The sequence below is a fragment of the Pteropus medius genome, unplaced genomic scaffold (assembly GCF_902729225.1).
Source record: "Pteropus medius unplaced genomic scaffold, Ma_sr-lr_union100, whole genome shotgun sequence".
NCBI classification, from domain to species: Eukaryota; Metazoa; Chordata; class Mammalia; order Chiroptera; family Pteropodidae; genus Pteropus; species Pteropus medius.
Genome location: NW_024346065.1, coordinates 3,428,212 through 3,447,848, shown reverse-complemented (window position 1 = coordinate 3,447,848; position 19,637 = coordinate 3,428,212). Strand labels below are relative to the sequence as shown.

Here is a 19,637-nt window from a genome sequence, read left to right as displayed (position 1 = left end):
AGAGTTTAGGTACACAAGTCAAGACATATACAAGTTTATAGCTGAGCCAGGACTAGAACCCAGATTTTTGAGCTCTCAGTAGAGATCCCTTTTTACTATACAAACAATTGTAACAAAATGCCACAGTAGCAAGGCAAGCAGCAAAAATAAAGTGAATTGAGCTAGAAGTTCATAGGGAGTGGTGAGGACTGTGGCCAACTGAAGAGCCCACCCCATCTAAATCTAAATGAACCCCATCTGAAGCTTTGACTCAGCTTCAGACTATTGTTGCCACAAGGGCCTCTGTTTTTTCCCAAAGTTAGCCAGAATTAAAAAAATTATATGTGAAGTCTCCTGATTTTTAAGTATTGCAACAAATTTATACTTTACTATATGGATAAAACAAATCTGTGCACCATACCTGTTCTGCTCTAGAGCCACCAGTTTGAAACCTCTGTGCTTCAGCAGGATGTTTTTCTCTCACTTTTGGTTTTGTGGTCTGTCACAAATTCATAGGTGAGTGGAGACAAGTTCCTTTTTCCTGTCTCCTACTAAACCCTTCCTAACTACATGTCTTTCACCTGCTCCATCTTTTAAAACAAGAAAGCAGATATTTACTGAGCATCTACTTGTGCCAGGTGCTATGGTAGACACATTCATGTGACTGCTAGATGGTACCCTCTTTGAGATTTTTATTCAAAGCCCTATATGCAATCTATCTTCCCCACTTTTGACTACAAATACATGGTTCGTTTATTTCTAGTATAATATTTTAATTATTCAAGTTTAATAACTTTTATCATCAGATAAGGTGACATAAATGACATCAGATTTGCTAGGCATCAATAGAAACAATTAGCGCCCCCTACCACCACCACCACCAAAAAAAAAAAGGCTTGAACTTATTTTTTTTACTTTCTTTTTAGCCAGCCCACCTTCTAGTCTTACAGTATAGTAAGGAATCTTGCAATAAAGCAGCATTCCTTCTGCTGGAGGCTGCCTGAAGCCAAGGATTCTCCTCCTTGCTTTCTTGTCATACTTGGATTTTTTTGTTTGTCTTTCATTTTCTCTCTGAAGCCTGACTGGGTACATTCTGTCTCTCAAACTTCACGGTCCCCTCTGTATTAGTCAGTGAGCCAATCTCTTGACAGCATTAAAAAAGAAGGCCAATTTTCCACCTGCTAGCTTTTCTGGCACACACTTGTAAGACAGCACTCAGCTTTTGTTCCCTTTCACAATTCCTTAAATGGCTCTTGTCCTAGATTATGAGAGCCCAGCAGAGCAGCTCAGGCTTCTGGGAAGTAAGTCTTTCAGGCTAACAGGTATGTATTGCCTAGAAATGGACAGTGTGGTTATTTTAAAATCTTCTCTTGCTTTAGCCTCACCTAATCTTTGTCCACCTTGCTGAAAGTGGAATGGGGAAGGAAGGAAAAAGTATAATAAAGTTTTCTTGAAAGGGTTGAGTTCTGGAGTGTCTGAGCACTGGTATCACTTCACACAGGTCATTTTTTTAAACTTGATAGATGGCAAGGTCTTCAAAATCTTAATAATTAAACTATTGTATCTCATTCCCTAGAGAAAAGAGCTCACTTGTACCCTGTGAATCCAACAAGATGGCCTTGGAATATGTGGCCTGGCCTCAGACATTACATCACCACTCAACCTTTTTGTGTTGACATTATATGGGTACAGCAGAGGTACAGGAATTCACCAGTAAGTGTGTTCCAGGCCAGCGAAGCACCTTATAAAGTTATAACTTTACTTTCTTATATAACTCTACACAGTCCTGAGTAATCTCACTTGGGGCCTGGCAACCCATATGTTCTTCATCTGAAGTAAAGGCACACTTAATGGGAATTCAGCTCTTGGGTTCCATCCTATGACTTTGTTTATGACTTTAGGCTAATTTCTTCTCCTTGCCTTTCTTTTATAGCATATATTTTTAGCCCTTTAGCTTCTAAACCATTTTCTTTTATATTAATCCTCAGAGACCTTTGGGTTTGTTTCTTTGGAGAGGTTTTATCCCCATGTGAAACTGAGGCCTAGAGTGGTTTGAAATGGCAGATCTAATCAGTAGCAGAAACAGGATTAGGCATAGTCTCTTGCCTTTGATTGTACCTCTTCCTCATAGACATGCTGCGACCTGTATTATATAGATGAAGCAGTGATAGCATCTTCCATGGGCTGATGAGGAAGAGCTGAATACAGAATGTTGTGGCAGAGGAATTCCTTGTTGTATGTATTATTTAGGTGAATATTTTAGGAAACGTTATTTTATAAAGAGAAGGTAGCATGAAAATAACTTGTTGATTAGGTCAACAATTTATATTTTTGAATCCCGAACTCCTTTGAAAGTCTAAAAGCTATGAATATTCATTTCAGAAAAAATGTACATATGCACATAGCTTTGCATATAATATTAAGGAGTTTATGAAATATCTAAGACCTAGGAGTTTCAGGTATTAGCCATCCTGAATTAAGATTTTACGCATGGATTATGTCATCTTTTAGTCCATTTGCTGGTATAGTTTTAAAGTTTAGACCGCTTAAAATGCTTTGGAGTATATGCAGGCCTGCTTGATATGGTCTGGTTTATAATTGTTCAGCTGAAAAGGAACACTAGGGACCTGAGTTCTTCTTAGGAACAAATGGAATTGATGTGATCTGGTAATACAACATGACAGTTCTCCTTTAATCTGTAGTTCTGGCTAGGAGCCTGGGCGCTACTAAGAAATCCCTGGTAGATATTAATGAAGGAAACAGAGTATAATCTTTCCTGCTCTACCTCCCTCATCCTCCTTAGAGATTTTACTTTTAGTAGCTTTGCCCCTTTTTGGGGTATCTTCAAAAAAGTAAGTAATATTCCTTCCTCTGAATGGTCGAGACCTTTGCTTAAATGAAAAGTGTAAATACTCATACGCAGACTGAAATGAGGGATGCCATCTACACCCCACTTCCCAGTCTACACATACAGAAGCTGAGGCCCACAGAGGAGAGATTGATTGCTGACGTCCTTTTGGTTGACAGCCCCTCATCTTGCCCACGTTTCCAAAAGAGTTTTTGCCAAATAAAGATTCATCTTTAAGTAATGCAGGCTACTTTGTTACAAGCAGCTGTTGGAGATTTAGAGCATTTTAAAAATATTTCTTCCCTACTGATTATTTGACTGTTATTGGCTGTCTTTATGGAATGTTTCTTTATTAATAGAATTTTTCCTACTCAGAATCCATAAAGGTTAGTTATTTTAATAAACCAAAGAATTCCAGGAGCCTAATGGAGCTGAAACAACAAATGGTCCAAAGAAGCAAGAATCATGTAACGTCACATACAAAAAGTAGTGTTAATCTTATAGGTATGCCTATTGTATGACTTTATTGGGAGCTAGTGGAATTCTATTTTCTTCTCCCACAAATAAAATAAACCTATGGTTTGGGCCATTTCCGAAGAAAAATTTCCTAGATTGTGTTGGACAGTATCTGTGGCAGGCACTGAGTATAAATGATATGATTAAAGGTATGTTATATACCAATTTCTGGAAATAGTCTTCTAGAGAACACATCATGAAATTGTCCGATCACATATCTTCCCCCTTCTGAGCTTTGGTGATTTAAATGTTAAATTACAGTCTCTCTGCTGTTATTGATCCAGGCTAGAGAGCCATCTGGCTTTTCTATACTAGTCAGTACAGTTAATTAGACAGGCGTGCCATTTCCTGGAGAATAATTAATCAATTACTATGGAAAGACCCTTGGAGAAGACTATGTAAGTTGATAAGTACTCATTGAACAGTAACTGATTGATGTTTCCTTCTCCATCAACAGATGTTGGAGAATATCAAACGCTATGCAAACATACTCTCTCTCTCTCTCTCTCTCTCTCTCTCTCTCTCTCTCTCTCTCTCTCTCTCTCTCTCACACACACACACACACACACACACACACACACACACACACAGATTGAAGGGCCTGTTAAGACATATTCTGGGTTATTCTTGGAGTATATCAGGTAAATGGCCTGTCCCTTCTACCTTGTAGAACTTTTTCCACTTTTTAAGGTAGATTTTGAGTGGGAGTGGGTAGCATTTTTTGTTTATATCCATATTTCTAAACCCAATGAGGTCTTAAAATATAATTGGTAGGGAGTTATCTGTATTCCAAATCTGTCCCTTTCTTGGTTTAACTATTAAGGTTTAAATAAAGGTATTAGGGAGGGAGAAATAGTTGCTTTGCTTGAAGATGGCTAATAATTTTTTTTCCAGCAAGCTTCTATTCAATAAACAGTTTTGCTATGGAAGGCTATATTTAGATCCTTCTTTGAACCTTCAAGTTATTAAAAATTTCTTGTGACTTAGGTGACTACGAAAGTGGTCTGTATATTTAATGATGGGCTTCTCTGGGTATTCAGCTAGCAGTGGTCTTAAGAGCATGTGTAATTCAAGAATGTTAAGAATTGATGACGGGGGCTGGAGTTCTCGGAGGGAGTACTGGGCATTACAGCAGTCTCCCAGAGAGCAGGGAGTATTTATTACTTGAAGTGGCTATTTTTTGTATTGGTTAGTGGATTGACAGAGGACATGTGGGCAAATGAAACAGCAACAGAGTATAAATATAGTAACCTCTTTGTTTTATGTTGGTGGTGGTAGTGGTCATGGTGGTGGTTCCTTCTTGAAATCTATTGAGCGGTTGTTGCTCTGTCCTTATGCTTGAAAGCTAATATCTCCATATTGACAGTGGATTAGATTAAGAGATTAGATAAAATGTACTGGCCTCAGGTTAACTTTGCTTAAAATGACTGGGCTGCATCAAGATCAGTCAACAGATTGGCTCTTGGACAGAACAAATGAACAGTGAGATGGGTCAGAGTGCAGCCAACCTTTAACCTTTGGGACCCAGCTGGGAAGGATTACGGATGATGTGGATCCACACAACTTAGGCTCATTTTTGCAGTGATATCACCCATTTTACACCTAAAGCCAAATTTAAATTAGGTATGTCTTCTACTCTCTGATCTGAAGGAGGCTGTGGGTCTTCTACCTCACTTCCACCCCCCAAAACTTAGAGCATTTTGGGAAATGGGGCTTCTGTTGCCTAGATAATGGACTACCTAAAACATTTTTTCTTCTCTTTTTGGAGGTTTGATCTATTCGTCTCATTTAGGATAAAAGGTAAAAGACTCATGTGAAGTGAGTTTTTAATTTGTCATTTACTCCTTACTATTTAGAATGAGATCAAAGAAAAGACCTAAGAGAAGATAATGAATTCTTCATATTCATGTCCCCCACTAGGCCACAAACTTAATATCGTCTTATTTAGTTTTTACTTTTATAAAACTGAACGATAATCTTTACACTTTTTCATGGTGGTGTTTTAAATGCGAATGTTGGTTGTGAAGTCCAGCATCACAAAAGGGAATACAAAGGTTAAACTTAGGAATTTTTGGCAACCATTTTTTTCTATTGCGTTTCTAAAGCTTACCTATTTATAAAGCGCTATCTGGTGCCGAACTTTTGTGTTGTCTAGGCCAGAAGCCCTTTATTCCAGGTCAGCTTCAGATTCACTACCAGATTGCCTAGTAGGAATATACAGATACTGTTTTAAGTTAGATATCAAGGAAAAGAAGGAGAGAGAATCCTATACCTCCAATGTCACCACTTGAAGTTTAATTTTCTGGTTAATTCAAATAATTGTGTTTCATAAATTTGGATATAATTATGTACTTCGGGTTTCCTTTGGTAGTGATTGGTGTTGGCACTGTTTGGTCTTTGTTTTTCTTGCTCCCCACAGCAAATATTTAAATATTTGTGAGATGGCTAATCAAGACTCAGAATGCTCTTTTTGTCTTCTTAAGCACTAACCACTAATAGGGCCACAGTCAGAGGCTCCAACTCAAGTCTGGAAGGAGATGAACTCTTCCAATACAGCTTTAGAAGAGAGGAATCTTTCTAACAGCTCTGAGGATGTTTTAAATGTATCTCTGCACTCATCCCACTTAAAATAATCTGAATTTCCACAAAGCTTTAAAAAGGAAAAAGGAAGAAAGGGAGGGAGAGAGAACAAAAGAGCTCTTTTGGCTACCTTATATTTTAATACAGCCCCAAACTCTGTCCCCTCTCCTGGAATACTCATCTCCCAGATATTCACATAACTTGCTCCCTCATTTCCTTCAGTGCTCTGCTCAAAATGCCATTTTATCAGAGAGACCTTCTGTGACTACCCCATATAAAACGGAAACTAACAACCCCAGCGTTTCTTATATACCCTATGTGATGTTTAATTTTTCTCTTTACCACTTACCACCACTAAACATATTACATATACATATTCTTTAAATTCAGTTTTCCTCTACCCACTTTCCATTCACATTATATGTGTATATAATTCTTTTCCTCTTCCCACCCAGTAAAATGTAAGCTTCATGAGGGAAGAGACAGGGTGTTTTTTGATCAATTCTGTTTTCATTTCCTGGAACAGTGTCCAACATATAGTCAATATTTGATAAATATATGTTTAATGAATAAAGGATGGACTCATTTTTATTTCAGTCTCCCACAGTCAGCAGTATCCGAGGCAGCCAACTTTGAATGCTGGAAGGGGCCCAGCAAACAACCATGAAATGTTATAAATGAATTCCTCAGGGCAGTTTTGTGATTGTAGTGTGTGTGAACACTTAAACGGTCTGACTAAGACAGTGGTGGGTCAAGAAATCATCCTGACCTGTTCCCTTACGGTGGTTCCAAAGGGAAGAGAGGGTCAGAAGTTGCCCTTATTCCTTGTACACATTTTTTTATGTATTTTAGGAGCTGTCGTATTAAATCCAGAAGCCTCCACTCTGTTGGGAGTTTTCTTCCTTCTAAGGCAGTCTTCTCAGTCAGCGGTCTGTTTGCAAATCCCCTTTTACATCTTCATGGCATTCCCTGGTGAATAGCTAAACAAATAGGAAAGTGCTTCACAATGAAATAGTAGAACCTCTGATAAGCCCAGCCTTGGTTCAGTCTTTTTTAATATTCATTTTTGTTCAGTTTGAGGAATGTATGAGGGGATAGAGTAGCAGGAATTCTATATGAAATTTTATAGCCTCTTTTAAACAGAGCATGAAATGATGAGATGTTGAATAATAAATTATTAATGGACAGTTCTTTGTGTTCTGTTTTCCCGTCTTAATGTGGGTCAAGTTTCAGGTGCAAGTAGTTTATTTGGATATACAGGAAATAGTAGAGGAGTGGAGAAGTGAGATAGGGAAGGGAAGAGTGATTTCTTGCACCAAGTACAACTGAGCAGTTGGAGTTTGTTTCTAAGGGGGAAAGGATATAGAACACACACTTCAGAGTTATTTCCCCTGGGGACAAGGCAGCTGGGATATTGAAACGCCACCTCCCTTCTTCAGTCATTGGGTGAGCCTGTTCCCAAGGACTGTTCATTCTCTAAAGCCTGCAACCTACTGGGCTTTGGAGAAGCCCTTGGGCAAAGAAACCTGGATCCTGGCATTTAGAGATCCAGTGAAGTATCCAGAGCTGTAAGGCCTGAGGGATATGAGCAGGTATCAAGGAGTGAGCTGTGCCTTGCTTCTTGTTTCTGTTAAAATGGTTATTCGACAGAGCACCATCGCTTTATCTCTGCTCCTCCTTTCACCTTTTTCACCACATCTTTACCCAAGGCTCAGTGCTCAAATCTATCTTGCCTTGCCTCTTCCATGAATCACCAGGCATCTTATTTCTAATGGCACTTGGTGATTTCTACTTCATGGCATGGTAGTTGTGTACCTACACATATGTTTTCTATTTGATTTAAGCTCCTTGGGAACCCAGGTATTACCTTATATATCTTTGTAAGCACCAGTGTGCCTGGAACATAAGTGCTTGGTTAGTTAGAATGAATCTTTCCCCCCTAAATAGTAGGTGGTTTTGCCAAACTGGCTGTGAGAGGAAAGCCCTTGGGCTTCTGAATTACAGATTTCTAACTTCAACTAGAATAGTGTCATAAACTGCAGGAAGTTACTGGATGGACCCTAAAGTCAGGACAATGAGGGATTTACCTTTTCTTTTTTTCTTTTTAAGGAAAAAATTTTAAGTATACAGTTTGGTATTAAGTACATTCATGTAACAACATGGATGGACCTAGAGGGTATTGTGCTGAGTGGAGTTAAGTCAGACGGAGAAAGACAAATGCCATATAACTTCACTTACCTGTAGAATCTAAAGAATAAAATAAAACAGAAGCAAATTCATAGATATATGAGAACATTTTGATGGTTGCCAGATGGGTAGGGGGTTTAGGGTGTAGATAAAAAGGGGGAGAGATTAAGAAGTACAAATTGGTAGTTACAAAATAGTCATGGGGTGTAAACTATAGCCTAGGGAATATAGTCAATAATATTGTAATAACTATGTATGGTGTCAGAAGGCTACTAGATTTATCACAGTGATCACTTCATATGTTATATAAATATCTAATCACTATGCTGTACACCTGAAACTAATATAATATTGTATGCCAATTGTAATTGAAAAATTAAAAAAAATATTAAAAAAAATAACAGAAAAAAATTAAGTACATTTACATTGTTGTATAACCATCACCACCATCCATCTCCAGAAGTTTTCATCTTGGAAAACTGAAAGTTTCTACCCATTAAACACAGACTTTCCTCTCCGTCCTATCCCAACCCTTGGCAACCACCATTCTATTTTCCGCCTCTATAAATGTGACTACTCTAGGAACTTCATAAGTGGAATCATATAGTATTTGTCTTTTTGTGACTGGCTTATTTCACTTAGCATAATGGTCAAGATTCATCTATGTTGCAGCATATGGCAGAATTTCTTTCCTTGTTAAGGCTGAATAATATTCCATTGTATGTGTAGACCACATTTCGTTTATTTATTCATCTGTTGATAGACACTTGAGTTGCTTCCACCTTTTGGCTATGTGAATAATGTTATTATTAAGGTAGGTATAAAACCATCTCTTAGAGATCTTGCATTCACTTCTTTCAGATATATATCCAGAAGTGGAATTAATGGATTGTGTGGTAATTTTATTTTTAATTCTTTGAGGAACTAATTTCTATTTTTTAGATAGTAACCATCCTAATAGTGTGAGAGGGTATCTCATTGTGGTTTTGATACGCATTTCCTCAATGATTAGTGATGCTGAGCATCTTTTCATGTGCTGATTGGCCATTTATATATGACCGGTAATATAGTTCTTCTTTGAAGAAATGTCTATTCAAGTCCTTTGCCTGTTTTTTTAAATAAGTAGTTTGGTTTTTTGTTAAGGAAACTTTAATTGAAGTATTACAGAGTTAGTCTTTTGATTTTCCTTGCCTTGAGCATATTTATGTCGTGATTTGTCAGCTAACCATGGGCAGGAAGCTTAGGGATTTTCAGCTCTGATCTGGCTTCCACCATTCCTTCACAGAGTAATCATAGAATCTTAGAGTTAAATGAGCCTCAGTGTCTTAGTCTGCTCTGACTGCTATAACAAAATAGCACAGACTGGGTGGCTTATAAACAATAGTAATTTATTTCTCACAATTTTGGAGGCTGGAAGTCCAAGATCAGGGTGCCAGCCCGGTCAGTTTCCGATGAAGGCCCTCTCCCAGGCTGTAGATTTCCAATTTTTCCTTATTTCCTCACATGGTAGAATGGGGCTAGGGAGCTCTGTTGAGTCTCTTCTGTAAAACAGTGCTAATCCCATTCATGAGGGTATGGCCCTCATGACCTAATCACTTCCCAAAGTTCTTATCGCCTGATGCCGTCACATTAGGCATTAGGATTTCAATATGTGAATTTGGAGCGGGGATACAAACATTCAGATCATAGCAGTGAGTGACCAGATGAGAAAACTGAACCCATCTCTTTTTCCACTATGTGCTCTGGGCCAAATCACTTAGCCCCTGTGGGTAGCACTTTCTTCATCTTTAAGCATGCTTTTCTTTGCATTCTTTCTCATGTTCATACAAGTGTTTTTGAAAACTGGTTAATTGATTTTTAATGATTGCAAAGTATTTAGTGAAGTATTTACATTAGGCCTGAGGTTGTGTATATGTTGCACTTAATCTTTTTTGAATTGTTCACAGTATCATTCTTAAGAAATTTTCTTTAGAAAACTATAGGCCCTTCTTTTTCTAGGGAAATAAGTAGATGGAGCCAAAAGGCAGTTAATAATGCTGACCTCAACTTAATGTAAAATACTTTTGTTAATCTTTGGAAATAAATAAGCTCTCAAAATTACTCACTAGTTGCTGTTAGATAATGTGTTTATGAGTCCTAATTAGGATAGATCCTGGCTTAGTGTCCTATCTTTTTGAGATCAAGTTGTTTGAAGCTGCCACATAAAGGGCTATTGCTTATGTCTCTGGCACTAACTTGTGGCTGGGTTGGCAATGGCTTCCTGCTCAAAGATGTTAGCTGACACCAGAGAAGTTCAGGATCCTTGCCTGGCCTTGCATAAAAGATCTCTGGGAAGGTCCTAAAATTTTTTTTCTGCATTTAATTTTTGTTTAAACTGTGGTAAAATATACATAACATAAAACTTACCATTATCACTATTTTTAACTATACATTTCTGTGGCATTAAGTGCATTCCCATTGTTGTATAACCATCACCATATTCATGTCCAGAACTTTCATCTTCCCAAATTGAAAGTCCATACCCATTAAACAGTAGCTTCCCATTTCTCCTTCCCCCTAGTCCTTGTCTATTACAATTCTTCTTTCTGTTTCTGAATTTGTGTATTCTGGGCACCTCATATAAGTTGGATCATACAATATTTGGCTTTTTTGTATTTGGCTTATTTCGTTTAGCTAATGTCTTTAAGATTCACCCACGTTGTAGCATGTGTCAGAATTTCCATTTTAAGGCTGAATAATATTCCATTGTATGTATATACCACATTTTGTTTATCTATTCATTGATGAGCATTTGGGTTGTTTGCACTTTGGGGCTATTGTGAACATTCCTCTATGAACATTGATATACAGATATATCAATTCCCTGCTTTCAATTTTTTATATATACCTAGGAGTGGCATTGCTGGGTCATATGGTAGTTCTGTGTTTAACTTTTTGAGAAACTGCTATACTGTGTTCAACAGTGGGCGCATCATTATATATTCCCACCAGCAATGCATAAGGGTTCCAATTTCTCCGCATCCTCTCCAACACTTGTTTTCTGTTTTGGGTTTTTTTGTTTGTTTTTGTAATAGTCATCCTAATTGGTGTGAAATAGTATCTCACTATGGTTTTGATTTTTATTTCCCTAATGATTCATAATGTTTAGCATCCTTTCATGTGCTTGTTGGCCATTTGTATATTTTCTTTGGAGAAACAGGCTGATCAGGTCCTTTGCCTGATTTTTGAATCAGGTTGGTTGGTTGTTGCTGAGTTTTAGCCAAGGACCCTTTTGATTTGCAAATACTTTTAAGAAGGTGTTTGCTGTGTGGTGCTTTATGAATACATCTCCATTTGTTTTGTTTATTTTTAAAAAGTCTTTCTCTGTATAGATGGGTAGATAGATATAGGTGTATTATCAATATATAAATAGTTTTTTTGTCCCAACAGTATATCCTTTCGGGCTCTGATGACTTCAACCTGTACATGTGGAGAATCCCTGCGGACCCGGAAGCAGGTGAGCATACCCCTAGTGTGAACCTGCCACTAGTGTTGGCTCTGTTGACCTTTGTCATGCTGTGCCCTGAAAGGGCAGTTCCATAGCAGTATAAGAAGATATTTCTCTTTTAACATAGAAGTTTATCAGAAAAGTGACCAGAGGAAATTTTTAAATAAAAATTAGAAGCCAGATTTAACTATAACCTTCATACATAGCCATATCTGACATAATGATGCTCACTGTTTTCCTCCTAAGAACTTTTCTTTAGATTTTATAGACCTCATTTATGTCCATTTTTCTGTCTCCTATTGCACATCTGGAGTATTTTTATCTTGCTTTTACATGCTTTTCCTTTATTATCCATCTGCATGTTCCTGCTTATTACTCTACAGATAGTTGTTAGGGCCTCTTCTTTTCCTTTAAGCTCCCTGGCGATGTTAACTAAAATGAATCTTTCTTTGTTGATGGACAAGTGCACTCCCTGGGGTTTGGCTGACCTTAGACATCAAAGAAATTAGGAAGAAATATTTCTGCATTTGGTCTAAAGATATTCTGGGGAAAAAAAAGCCTATAGCTTTCCATAAATTTGGATCTAGGCCAGTTAAGGTTTCAAATAGCATGGATCAGTCTTCATTCTTGATAATAGTGTCCTTACATGCTCAATTACATGTTGCACTGGTTACTTCCTACTGGGAGAAGAATGTCTGGTTTTTACTCTCAGGACAGCTCAATATAGCCATCAGCTCTGGGTGATAGATACATGGCATCAAACTGGAAGATGGCTATTAGGAAAGTGAGAGAGAACTATGCCAAGTGTCTTGCACAAAATGTGTCTGGTTATCAGAGTTTAGGGAAGTTGTTGGCTTGCCTGTTGCAGAATTAATATTATTACCAAACATCTACCTTTCAAAATTTGTTGAGGCCCACCTTTGGTGTAACTATCCTATTGCTGTGGTCTGGTTACTAAACATGTTTCAAAAGGCCTTTTTCTCCTTCTGGAATTTGAAAAACATGAGTGGAGCAGCTTACCTTTGAAGCACAACTAGATGGGACAGCAGCGTCTATCTGAACAAAAAGTGATGTTCTAGCTCTAGAGATAGTTTCGTATTAAGTCTCTTGCCCCATAAATTCTAGATTGATTAGCATAGAAATAATCTTTGGACCTAATTTTATTGTTACCTGATCTTGAAAAGCTTTTAATTATTAAGTCAGTATGACTTTAAAATACAAAGTGGATAATTGCCCTTCTCCCAGGACTGTTCTCTGCAATCTTTTTAATGTTTGTATAAACAACAAAAGGGGGAAAAATTAGCAATAGTATTATTGATTTTTCCCTTCTCCCTATTGATTTCTATACTGACTTAGGGTATGGGCCACTGTCAGGCTGGACTTTTATGAGTAGTGATTATGTGTAACCTCTGAGTTGGCAGGGACATGATAGCTGATTTAGGATTCCAATATTAAGACTGGGAAATGGGTAGCTGGACTTTCCAAGTGTTGTTTGTATAGGCACAAGTGGTTTAAAGGAAGCCATTTCTAGATTCTCAAATTCCCAGTATTCTTTCATAAAGTCAACATTTCTAAAAAGGTAACCCATTCTCCTTTCCCACCTCCCCTTTCCCTCTGTCCTTCTCCTACCTTAACAGGAAAAAAAAAAAAAAAAAAAACAACCAGAAAACCAAAAATAGTCCACAAATTTCTGACCATTTGAACCTTAGCATGATACATTTGCCCTGGGATGTGAAAACCTCCAAGGTGCCAAAAAATCTAAAGCATTCTTTAACTACTGGGCTATAACCCCACCCCACCCTCCTTATTGTCTCTCTTATCTTCTTATGAGCTTATAATAATTGCTTCCATTTATATATAATGTTTCTGTAAAACATTAAAAGTTTATTTGTTTTGATCAGTTGTGTTCCAGTAATAATTGTAATGGTAATTCTAATCCAAGACAAAAATTTTAACACTTAGAGCCTTATGGTTGCAATAAATAAAGAAAAATTTAAATTTATAATTATATTTTTGTTTGTGAAACTATAACATGAATTTTCATAAAAATATATTAGGTTGAAATTTTAGGGGGTAAAGTAGAAATATTTCAAGGAGGAAAAAGGAATGATGTAAAATTTTTATTAAAAAAAGAACATGTTAGACTTCGGATTCTACGTAGGGTATTGTAGATAGCTCCCACTGCAATAACTACAAAATCAAATTACCAAACCATATTTTTTAAGATGTCAGAGAGCTATGGCAGCAAAGTGTGCTAGAAGAACTAAAGTTCTGAAGCGGGAAGAGCCTTTCCTACCCGAGCACAAGGTGCTTGCCATTTCCTTTCCCAGGGGCATCCATGCACAGACTGCAGATTGGGCTGCCACGGACAGACTCTCCTAAGGCCAAAAGAAATCAGTTTTCAGTGGCCATATGGGTTGACATGACAGATTGGAATCTAGAGGTACCACAAGCACATGGCCAGCCTTTCCTGCAGGACATATGCTAAGTGCTGGGATTGACTGGAAGCTAGGGGGCTGGGCTGGAAAGGCAGAATAAAACTCTCAGTAATACAGTGCTTAGGAGACAAAGCCCCCTTAGTGGGAGGGGCCTGCCCCACAGAGCATTTGCCATATTTTGAAACCTGCATAGGAAATGAGGATAAAAAGCTAAGCTTAAAACTTCCAAAGGACAGAACATTCTGAACAGAGGGGAACAGAGATTTGGCAGACTCTTTATTGAAAGCCCAAAAGGGCTAAACTTGAAGATGGGTCTGGACCAAAAAGGCCAAGTGAAATACCCTGCAGTCTGGTACTTAGGACACCAATTCCAATTAGAGGTAGAGAACTGCCATAAGCTCCCTACAAATCTTGCCTTTGAGACATTTGAAACCAGAAGACTTACTCCAACTAAAGAAGTAACCCAGCCCTGACTTACTTCCTCCTGATTGGATTGAAGCTGATCAAGGGTTTACCTAATTTTTTCAAGAATGTCATGAGTACATGCTGTATGGAGTTTCCTCAAAAAAACTAAGAATTGATCTACCATATGATCCAGCAATCCCTCTCCTGGGCATTTACCCCAAAGACTTGAAAACCCATATCCGAAAAGATATTTGCACACCGATGTTCACAGCAGCATTATTCAAGGTGGCCAGGACATGGAAGCAACCAAAGTGTCCTACAACAGATGATTGGATAAAGAAGCTGTTGTACATATATATAATGGAATATTACTCGGTCATAAGAAGAGATGAAATACTGCTGCTGTTTGCAACAACATGGATGGACCTCAAGATAATCATGTTAAGCCTTAGTCTGTTACATTAGTGTGCTACGGCTGCCATAACAAAATTCCATAGACTGGGTGACTGAAACAACAGAAATGTATTTTCTCACAGTTCTAGAGGCTGGAAATCCAAGATCAATGTGCTATCAAGTTTGATTTCTCTTGAGGCCTCTCTCTAGCTTATAGATGACCTGTTCTCACTACATTCTCACATGGCCTTTTCTCTGTGCACACAAGTCCCTGGTGTCCCTTCCTCTTCTTATGAGGTCACCAGTCCTATTGGGTTAGAATGGTACCCTTATGACTTCATTTAAGCCTAATTACCTCCTTAAAGGCCTTATCTCCAGATAGTCACATTGGGGGTTATGGCTTCAACATATGAATTCGAGGGAGGCACAATTTAGCCCATGATAGTTTTATGGTCCTTTTGTACTCAACGTCCAGCATACAATAAAAAATTGTAAGGCATGAAAATATAGCCAGTAATCTAAAACTAAGAGTTTGTTGGATGTGTTTCACCTACAGAGGACAGGCTTGGTGAATAGAAGACAGGTCAATAAAAGATATCTAAATTGAAGGACAAGGAGAAAAGAAAATGGAAAGAGCAGAACATAAGAGACAAGTGGAACACAGATGATCTAATATATGTGAACTTGAAGTCTCAGAAGGATAAGAGAGAAAATGAGGCAGAAGCAATATATGAAGAGATAATAGCTGAAAGAATTTTCTAAAACAAATGAAATATACTAATTCTCAGATAAGAAACTCAATAACCACAAGTAGGATAAGTACACATACCTAGGGACATTGTAAGTCAAACTATTAAAAACAAAAGATAATGAGAAGCCCAAAAGCAGCCTTAGGAAATAGACGAATTACTTATAAATTCGCAACAATAAGATTGATGGCCAAATTATACGATGGTGTAATAGAATGATATGTTTAAAATGCTTAAAGAATTAAAACCAGCCAACCTAGAAATCTATACCCAGGGAAAATATCCTTCAAAAATGTAGGTAAAATAAAGAATTTTTTTAAAGAAATTATATAATTTTATTATAATTACCTAGCTGCCTTCAATGGATTAATACGTCTAAATATTGAGCATCTACAGTGGCTAACATCACAAAAGAGAAAGGCAATTAGACATTATGTGCCTCTTGATTAAAAAAAAACACACAATACTACCTGTAGTCTTGCAAAATAAAACCACCCTGAATCTGATCAGACCTCAGGATCAGCTTTCAATTTGCAGGAAGTACAGAGGTCAGAGGAGCATATTGTACTATATTGTAAAGATACAATCCACAAAATCCAAACTGTCAGAAACTATTAGACCCATGTTCTTCAACAGATAACATTCTGATGAAAAAAGGAAAGATGGACAGGAAGAGACCTGTTGTTTAAGAAACCTAAAAGACATTAAAACAAAAGAAAACAGGCAAAACTAAAGTATTTAGGAATGCACACTTGGAATAAAAAATATTTTAAAATGCAGAGAAGTGATTAATACAGAAGTCAGGATAATGGTTACTTTAGGAATATAGAAGGAGTTGTAATTGGAATGATGCACATAGTGGCCTCTGAATGACCAGAAATTCCATTTCTTGACCTGCATGTTGGTTATAAAGATGTGTACTTTATAAAACTTTATTATAATGTACTTTTTATGCTGGTTTCTATATCTTTTTTTAATTCTTCAATGGAAAAAAAAAAAAGAAAAATGAATAAATAACCATAGGTTAAAGATAAATCACAATAGAAATAAGATTTTCTTAATTGAATAAAAATGACAGAGAGGCATTCAAGTACTGCAGGGTATTTGGCCCAGATCAAGAGTCTACAAAATTTTTTGTTCCTGTACCCATCTCAGAGCCATTTTTTTGAGTTATAACTGACATGTAAAAAGTATATATTAAAGTACACTTTTACTGAGGAATAACTTAAACCTCTGCTAGGATGCCGCTTGGGTGCTTGTTGCCCCAGTGATTAGAGAATTCTTCCAAAAGTCTTACTCTTCACCCCTGTAGTGTTTTGAGTGGTGGCTTACTGAGAAGGGCCTTGTTATCATTTTTCTTCCTCACAGCCTTTTATTCATTTGAAGGAAGTTCTTATGTCTGCTTCTAGTTCTCCTCCAAGACAGCAACCCCAAGTTTATTTAGCAGTACTTTAAAGAAATGGATGTGCTGGTTTCTCTCCTCTGGATTTGTTCTACCCATGTTTTAAGGATTAACTGAATAAGTTCAACAGATGTAGTCAGTTTGACAAGGCCAGAGAAAATCTTTGGCTTCTTGATATTAAGTGTGGTACATGGAGTTACAGAAAGTATACTCAGGATCATACAAACTGTTTTTGGAGACCACAGAACCCATGATCTACTACTCATACTTAGAGTTGGCTAGAAGCCTCATGGTTTCCACATGAGCTGTGGGTTGGTCCTGGAACCCCTATCCTTTACTTGGTGCTGGGGTTTCTTTGTACACAAGGACAGGACCTTATGATTATCTCTTGTTGGATTCACTAACTGGTAGTTGAAGGGTTTGTTTTCTCTGTATTACCTTTCAACATTATACCATCAGTCTATCACAGTAAGTCTGTCCCTTTAATCATAATTTTGCTCTTCATGTAACTAAAGTACCTTTTTGGATTATTTTTAGCGAACCGTGGCTCATTTGGGGATTCAGCCTTCCTGCTACTATTCTGACAACCCATAGACATTTTTTTCTTTTTTCTTGTTTATATTTTTTTTCCTTTTTTCTATCCTTCCTTCCTTGTTCTTTTTTCATTTCTTTTGAGATATATATATATATATATATATATATATATATTTTTTTTTTTTTTTTTTTTTTTTTATGGTGACATTGGTTAATGAAATCCAGTAAGTTTCAGGTATACAATTTAACAGTAAGGCATATATATATTGCATTGTGTGTTCACCGCCTATAGTTAGATTTTTTTCTGTCAACACTTATTTGACCCCATTTATACCATCTTCCTCCCTCACCCGCTATCCTCTGATAACCACTAGTCCATTGTCCATGTTCATGAGTCTCTGTTTGTTTGTCCTGTTTGTTGCTTTTAGATTTATATCCCACATATAAGTGATATCATGTGATTTTCAACTTTTTCTGTCTGGCTGGCTTATTTTGCTTAACATGATTATCTTGAGGTCCATCCATGTTGTTGCAAACAGCAGTATTTCATCTCTTCTTATGGCCGAGTAATATTCCATTGTATATATGTACAACAGCTTCTTTATCCAGTTATCTGTTGTAGGACACTTTGGTTGCTTCCATGTCCTGGCCACCTTGAATAATGCTGCTGTGAACATCGGTGTGCAAATATCTTTTCGGATATGGGTTTTCAAGTCTTTGGGGTAAATGCCCAGGAGAGGGATTGCTGGATCATATGGTAGATCAATTCTTAGTTTTTTTGATTTGCGTTTCCCTAATAGCTAGTAATGTTGAGCATCTTTTCATATGTTTGTCGGTCATTTGTATGTCTTCTTGGGAGAAGTGTCTATTCGGGTCTTCTGCCCATTTTTTGATTGGATTGTTTGTTTATTTTTGTTATTATTGATTGTATGAGTTCTTTGTATATTTTGGATATTAGGCCCTTATTGGAGGCGTTGCTTGCAAATACATTTGCCATCTTTTGATATTTTTATAATTAACTTCTTACTATCAAAGTAATACAGGGTACATAAATTTTAAATCAAATAATACTACAAAGATTTTTTTTTTAATTCAACAGTTTATTTTCCTATAACATATGCATAGTATTTTTGAATTTTCGATTTTGGACATTCTCTATTGGCTTTCTACTATTGAAATCACCCAGTTTCCCAGAATAGAAATCTTTGATCTCCTACCAGCGGGGACATTTGCCTGGCAATTGGACTATGGTTCTAAGAGCCAAATAGGGCAATAGATCTGTAGCTCTCATATCTACACACATATTTTTGTTTAATTTCATCCCCAGTTTTGCCTGGTGTCTCAGTTCAAAATTTCTTTCTGTCATCAACCCCCAGGCTTCTGCTTGTTTTGCAGAAGGGATAGTCTCCTGGGCACGTGTGATGGTGAAATTGCTTTCAACTAATCCTGTTTACAGCCCTACCCTTCACTCTGGCTTCAGGGATATTTAGCACCTCTCATTTTTACATGTAATCTATTTTTAAATGTTGGCAATTAATTCATAATTCAAAAAATATTCGGCAAGATTCAGCAAGCCAACATTTGAGAACTAGATGAGGTTCTTGGGTTCTAGCTTAGAGACAAAAAGTCTATAAGGAAATTTCTAATCTGATCTACTGCCTCTGACTTAAATGTGGAATGAGGCTGAGCTCCCTCTCTTTATGCATGCCAGTAGAACATAAGATACTAAAGTGGGGTTCTATTGGGAAGCTGGCTTGCTGTTATATGCCTTAATGGCATAATCAGATGAAAAGCAATCAACATATATTGAATGCCTGCTGTGTGCTTCACAGATCATGCCAAATGCTGAGAGAACTAGATGAAAAGAAGTCCTGAGTGTGAGCCAAAAGCAAGGGCATTTTTTTCTTGACTCTTCTGTTCAGAAAGACTGACAATCACTGGAGAAATGTTTTGTTTTTTTGCTACATAAACTCCAGAGAGATAGAATTTATTTATTATATAAACAGCAGTGACTCAATGAATTGGATAAGTAATTTACATTGGGCTTCCTAGTGGGCCGAGAAAGTAATTTTGAGATGGAAGATCTAAAACCCATTGTAAAACTTGCTACCTGGCAAGA

The 19,637-nt window shown here is 37.2% G+C and overlaps 1 protein-coding gene across 3 annotated transcripts in view; it reads left to right on the top strand.

The window, feature by feature from the left end:
- Nucleotides 1–19,637, top strand: part of DCAF5 (DDB1 and CUL4 associated factor 5) — a 90,234-nt gene that overhangs the window by 53,244 nt on the left and 17,353 nt on the right. For all 3 annotated transcript variants that reach the window (XM_039875343.1, XM_039875342.1, XM_039875344.1), the window contains exon 7: nucleotides 11,540–11,606. In XM_039875343.1, coding sequence (XP_039731277.1) covers nucleotides 11,540–11,606 — 67 coding nt within the window. The remainder of the gene's footprint in view (nucleotides 1–11,539; nucleotides 11,607–19,637) is intronic.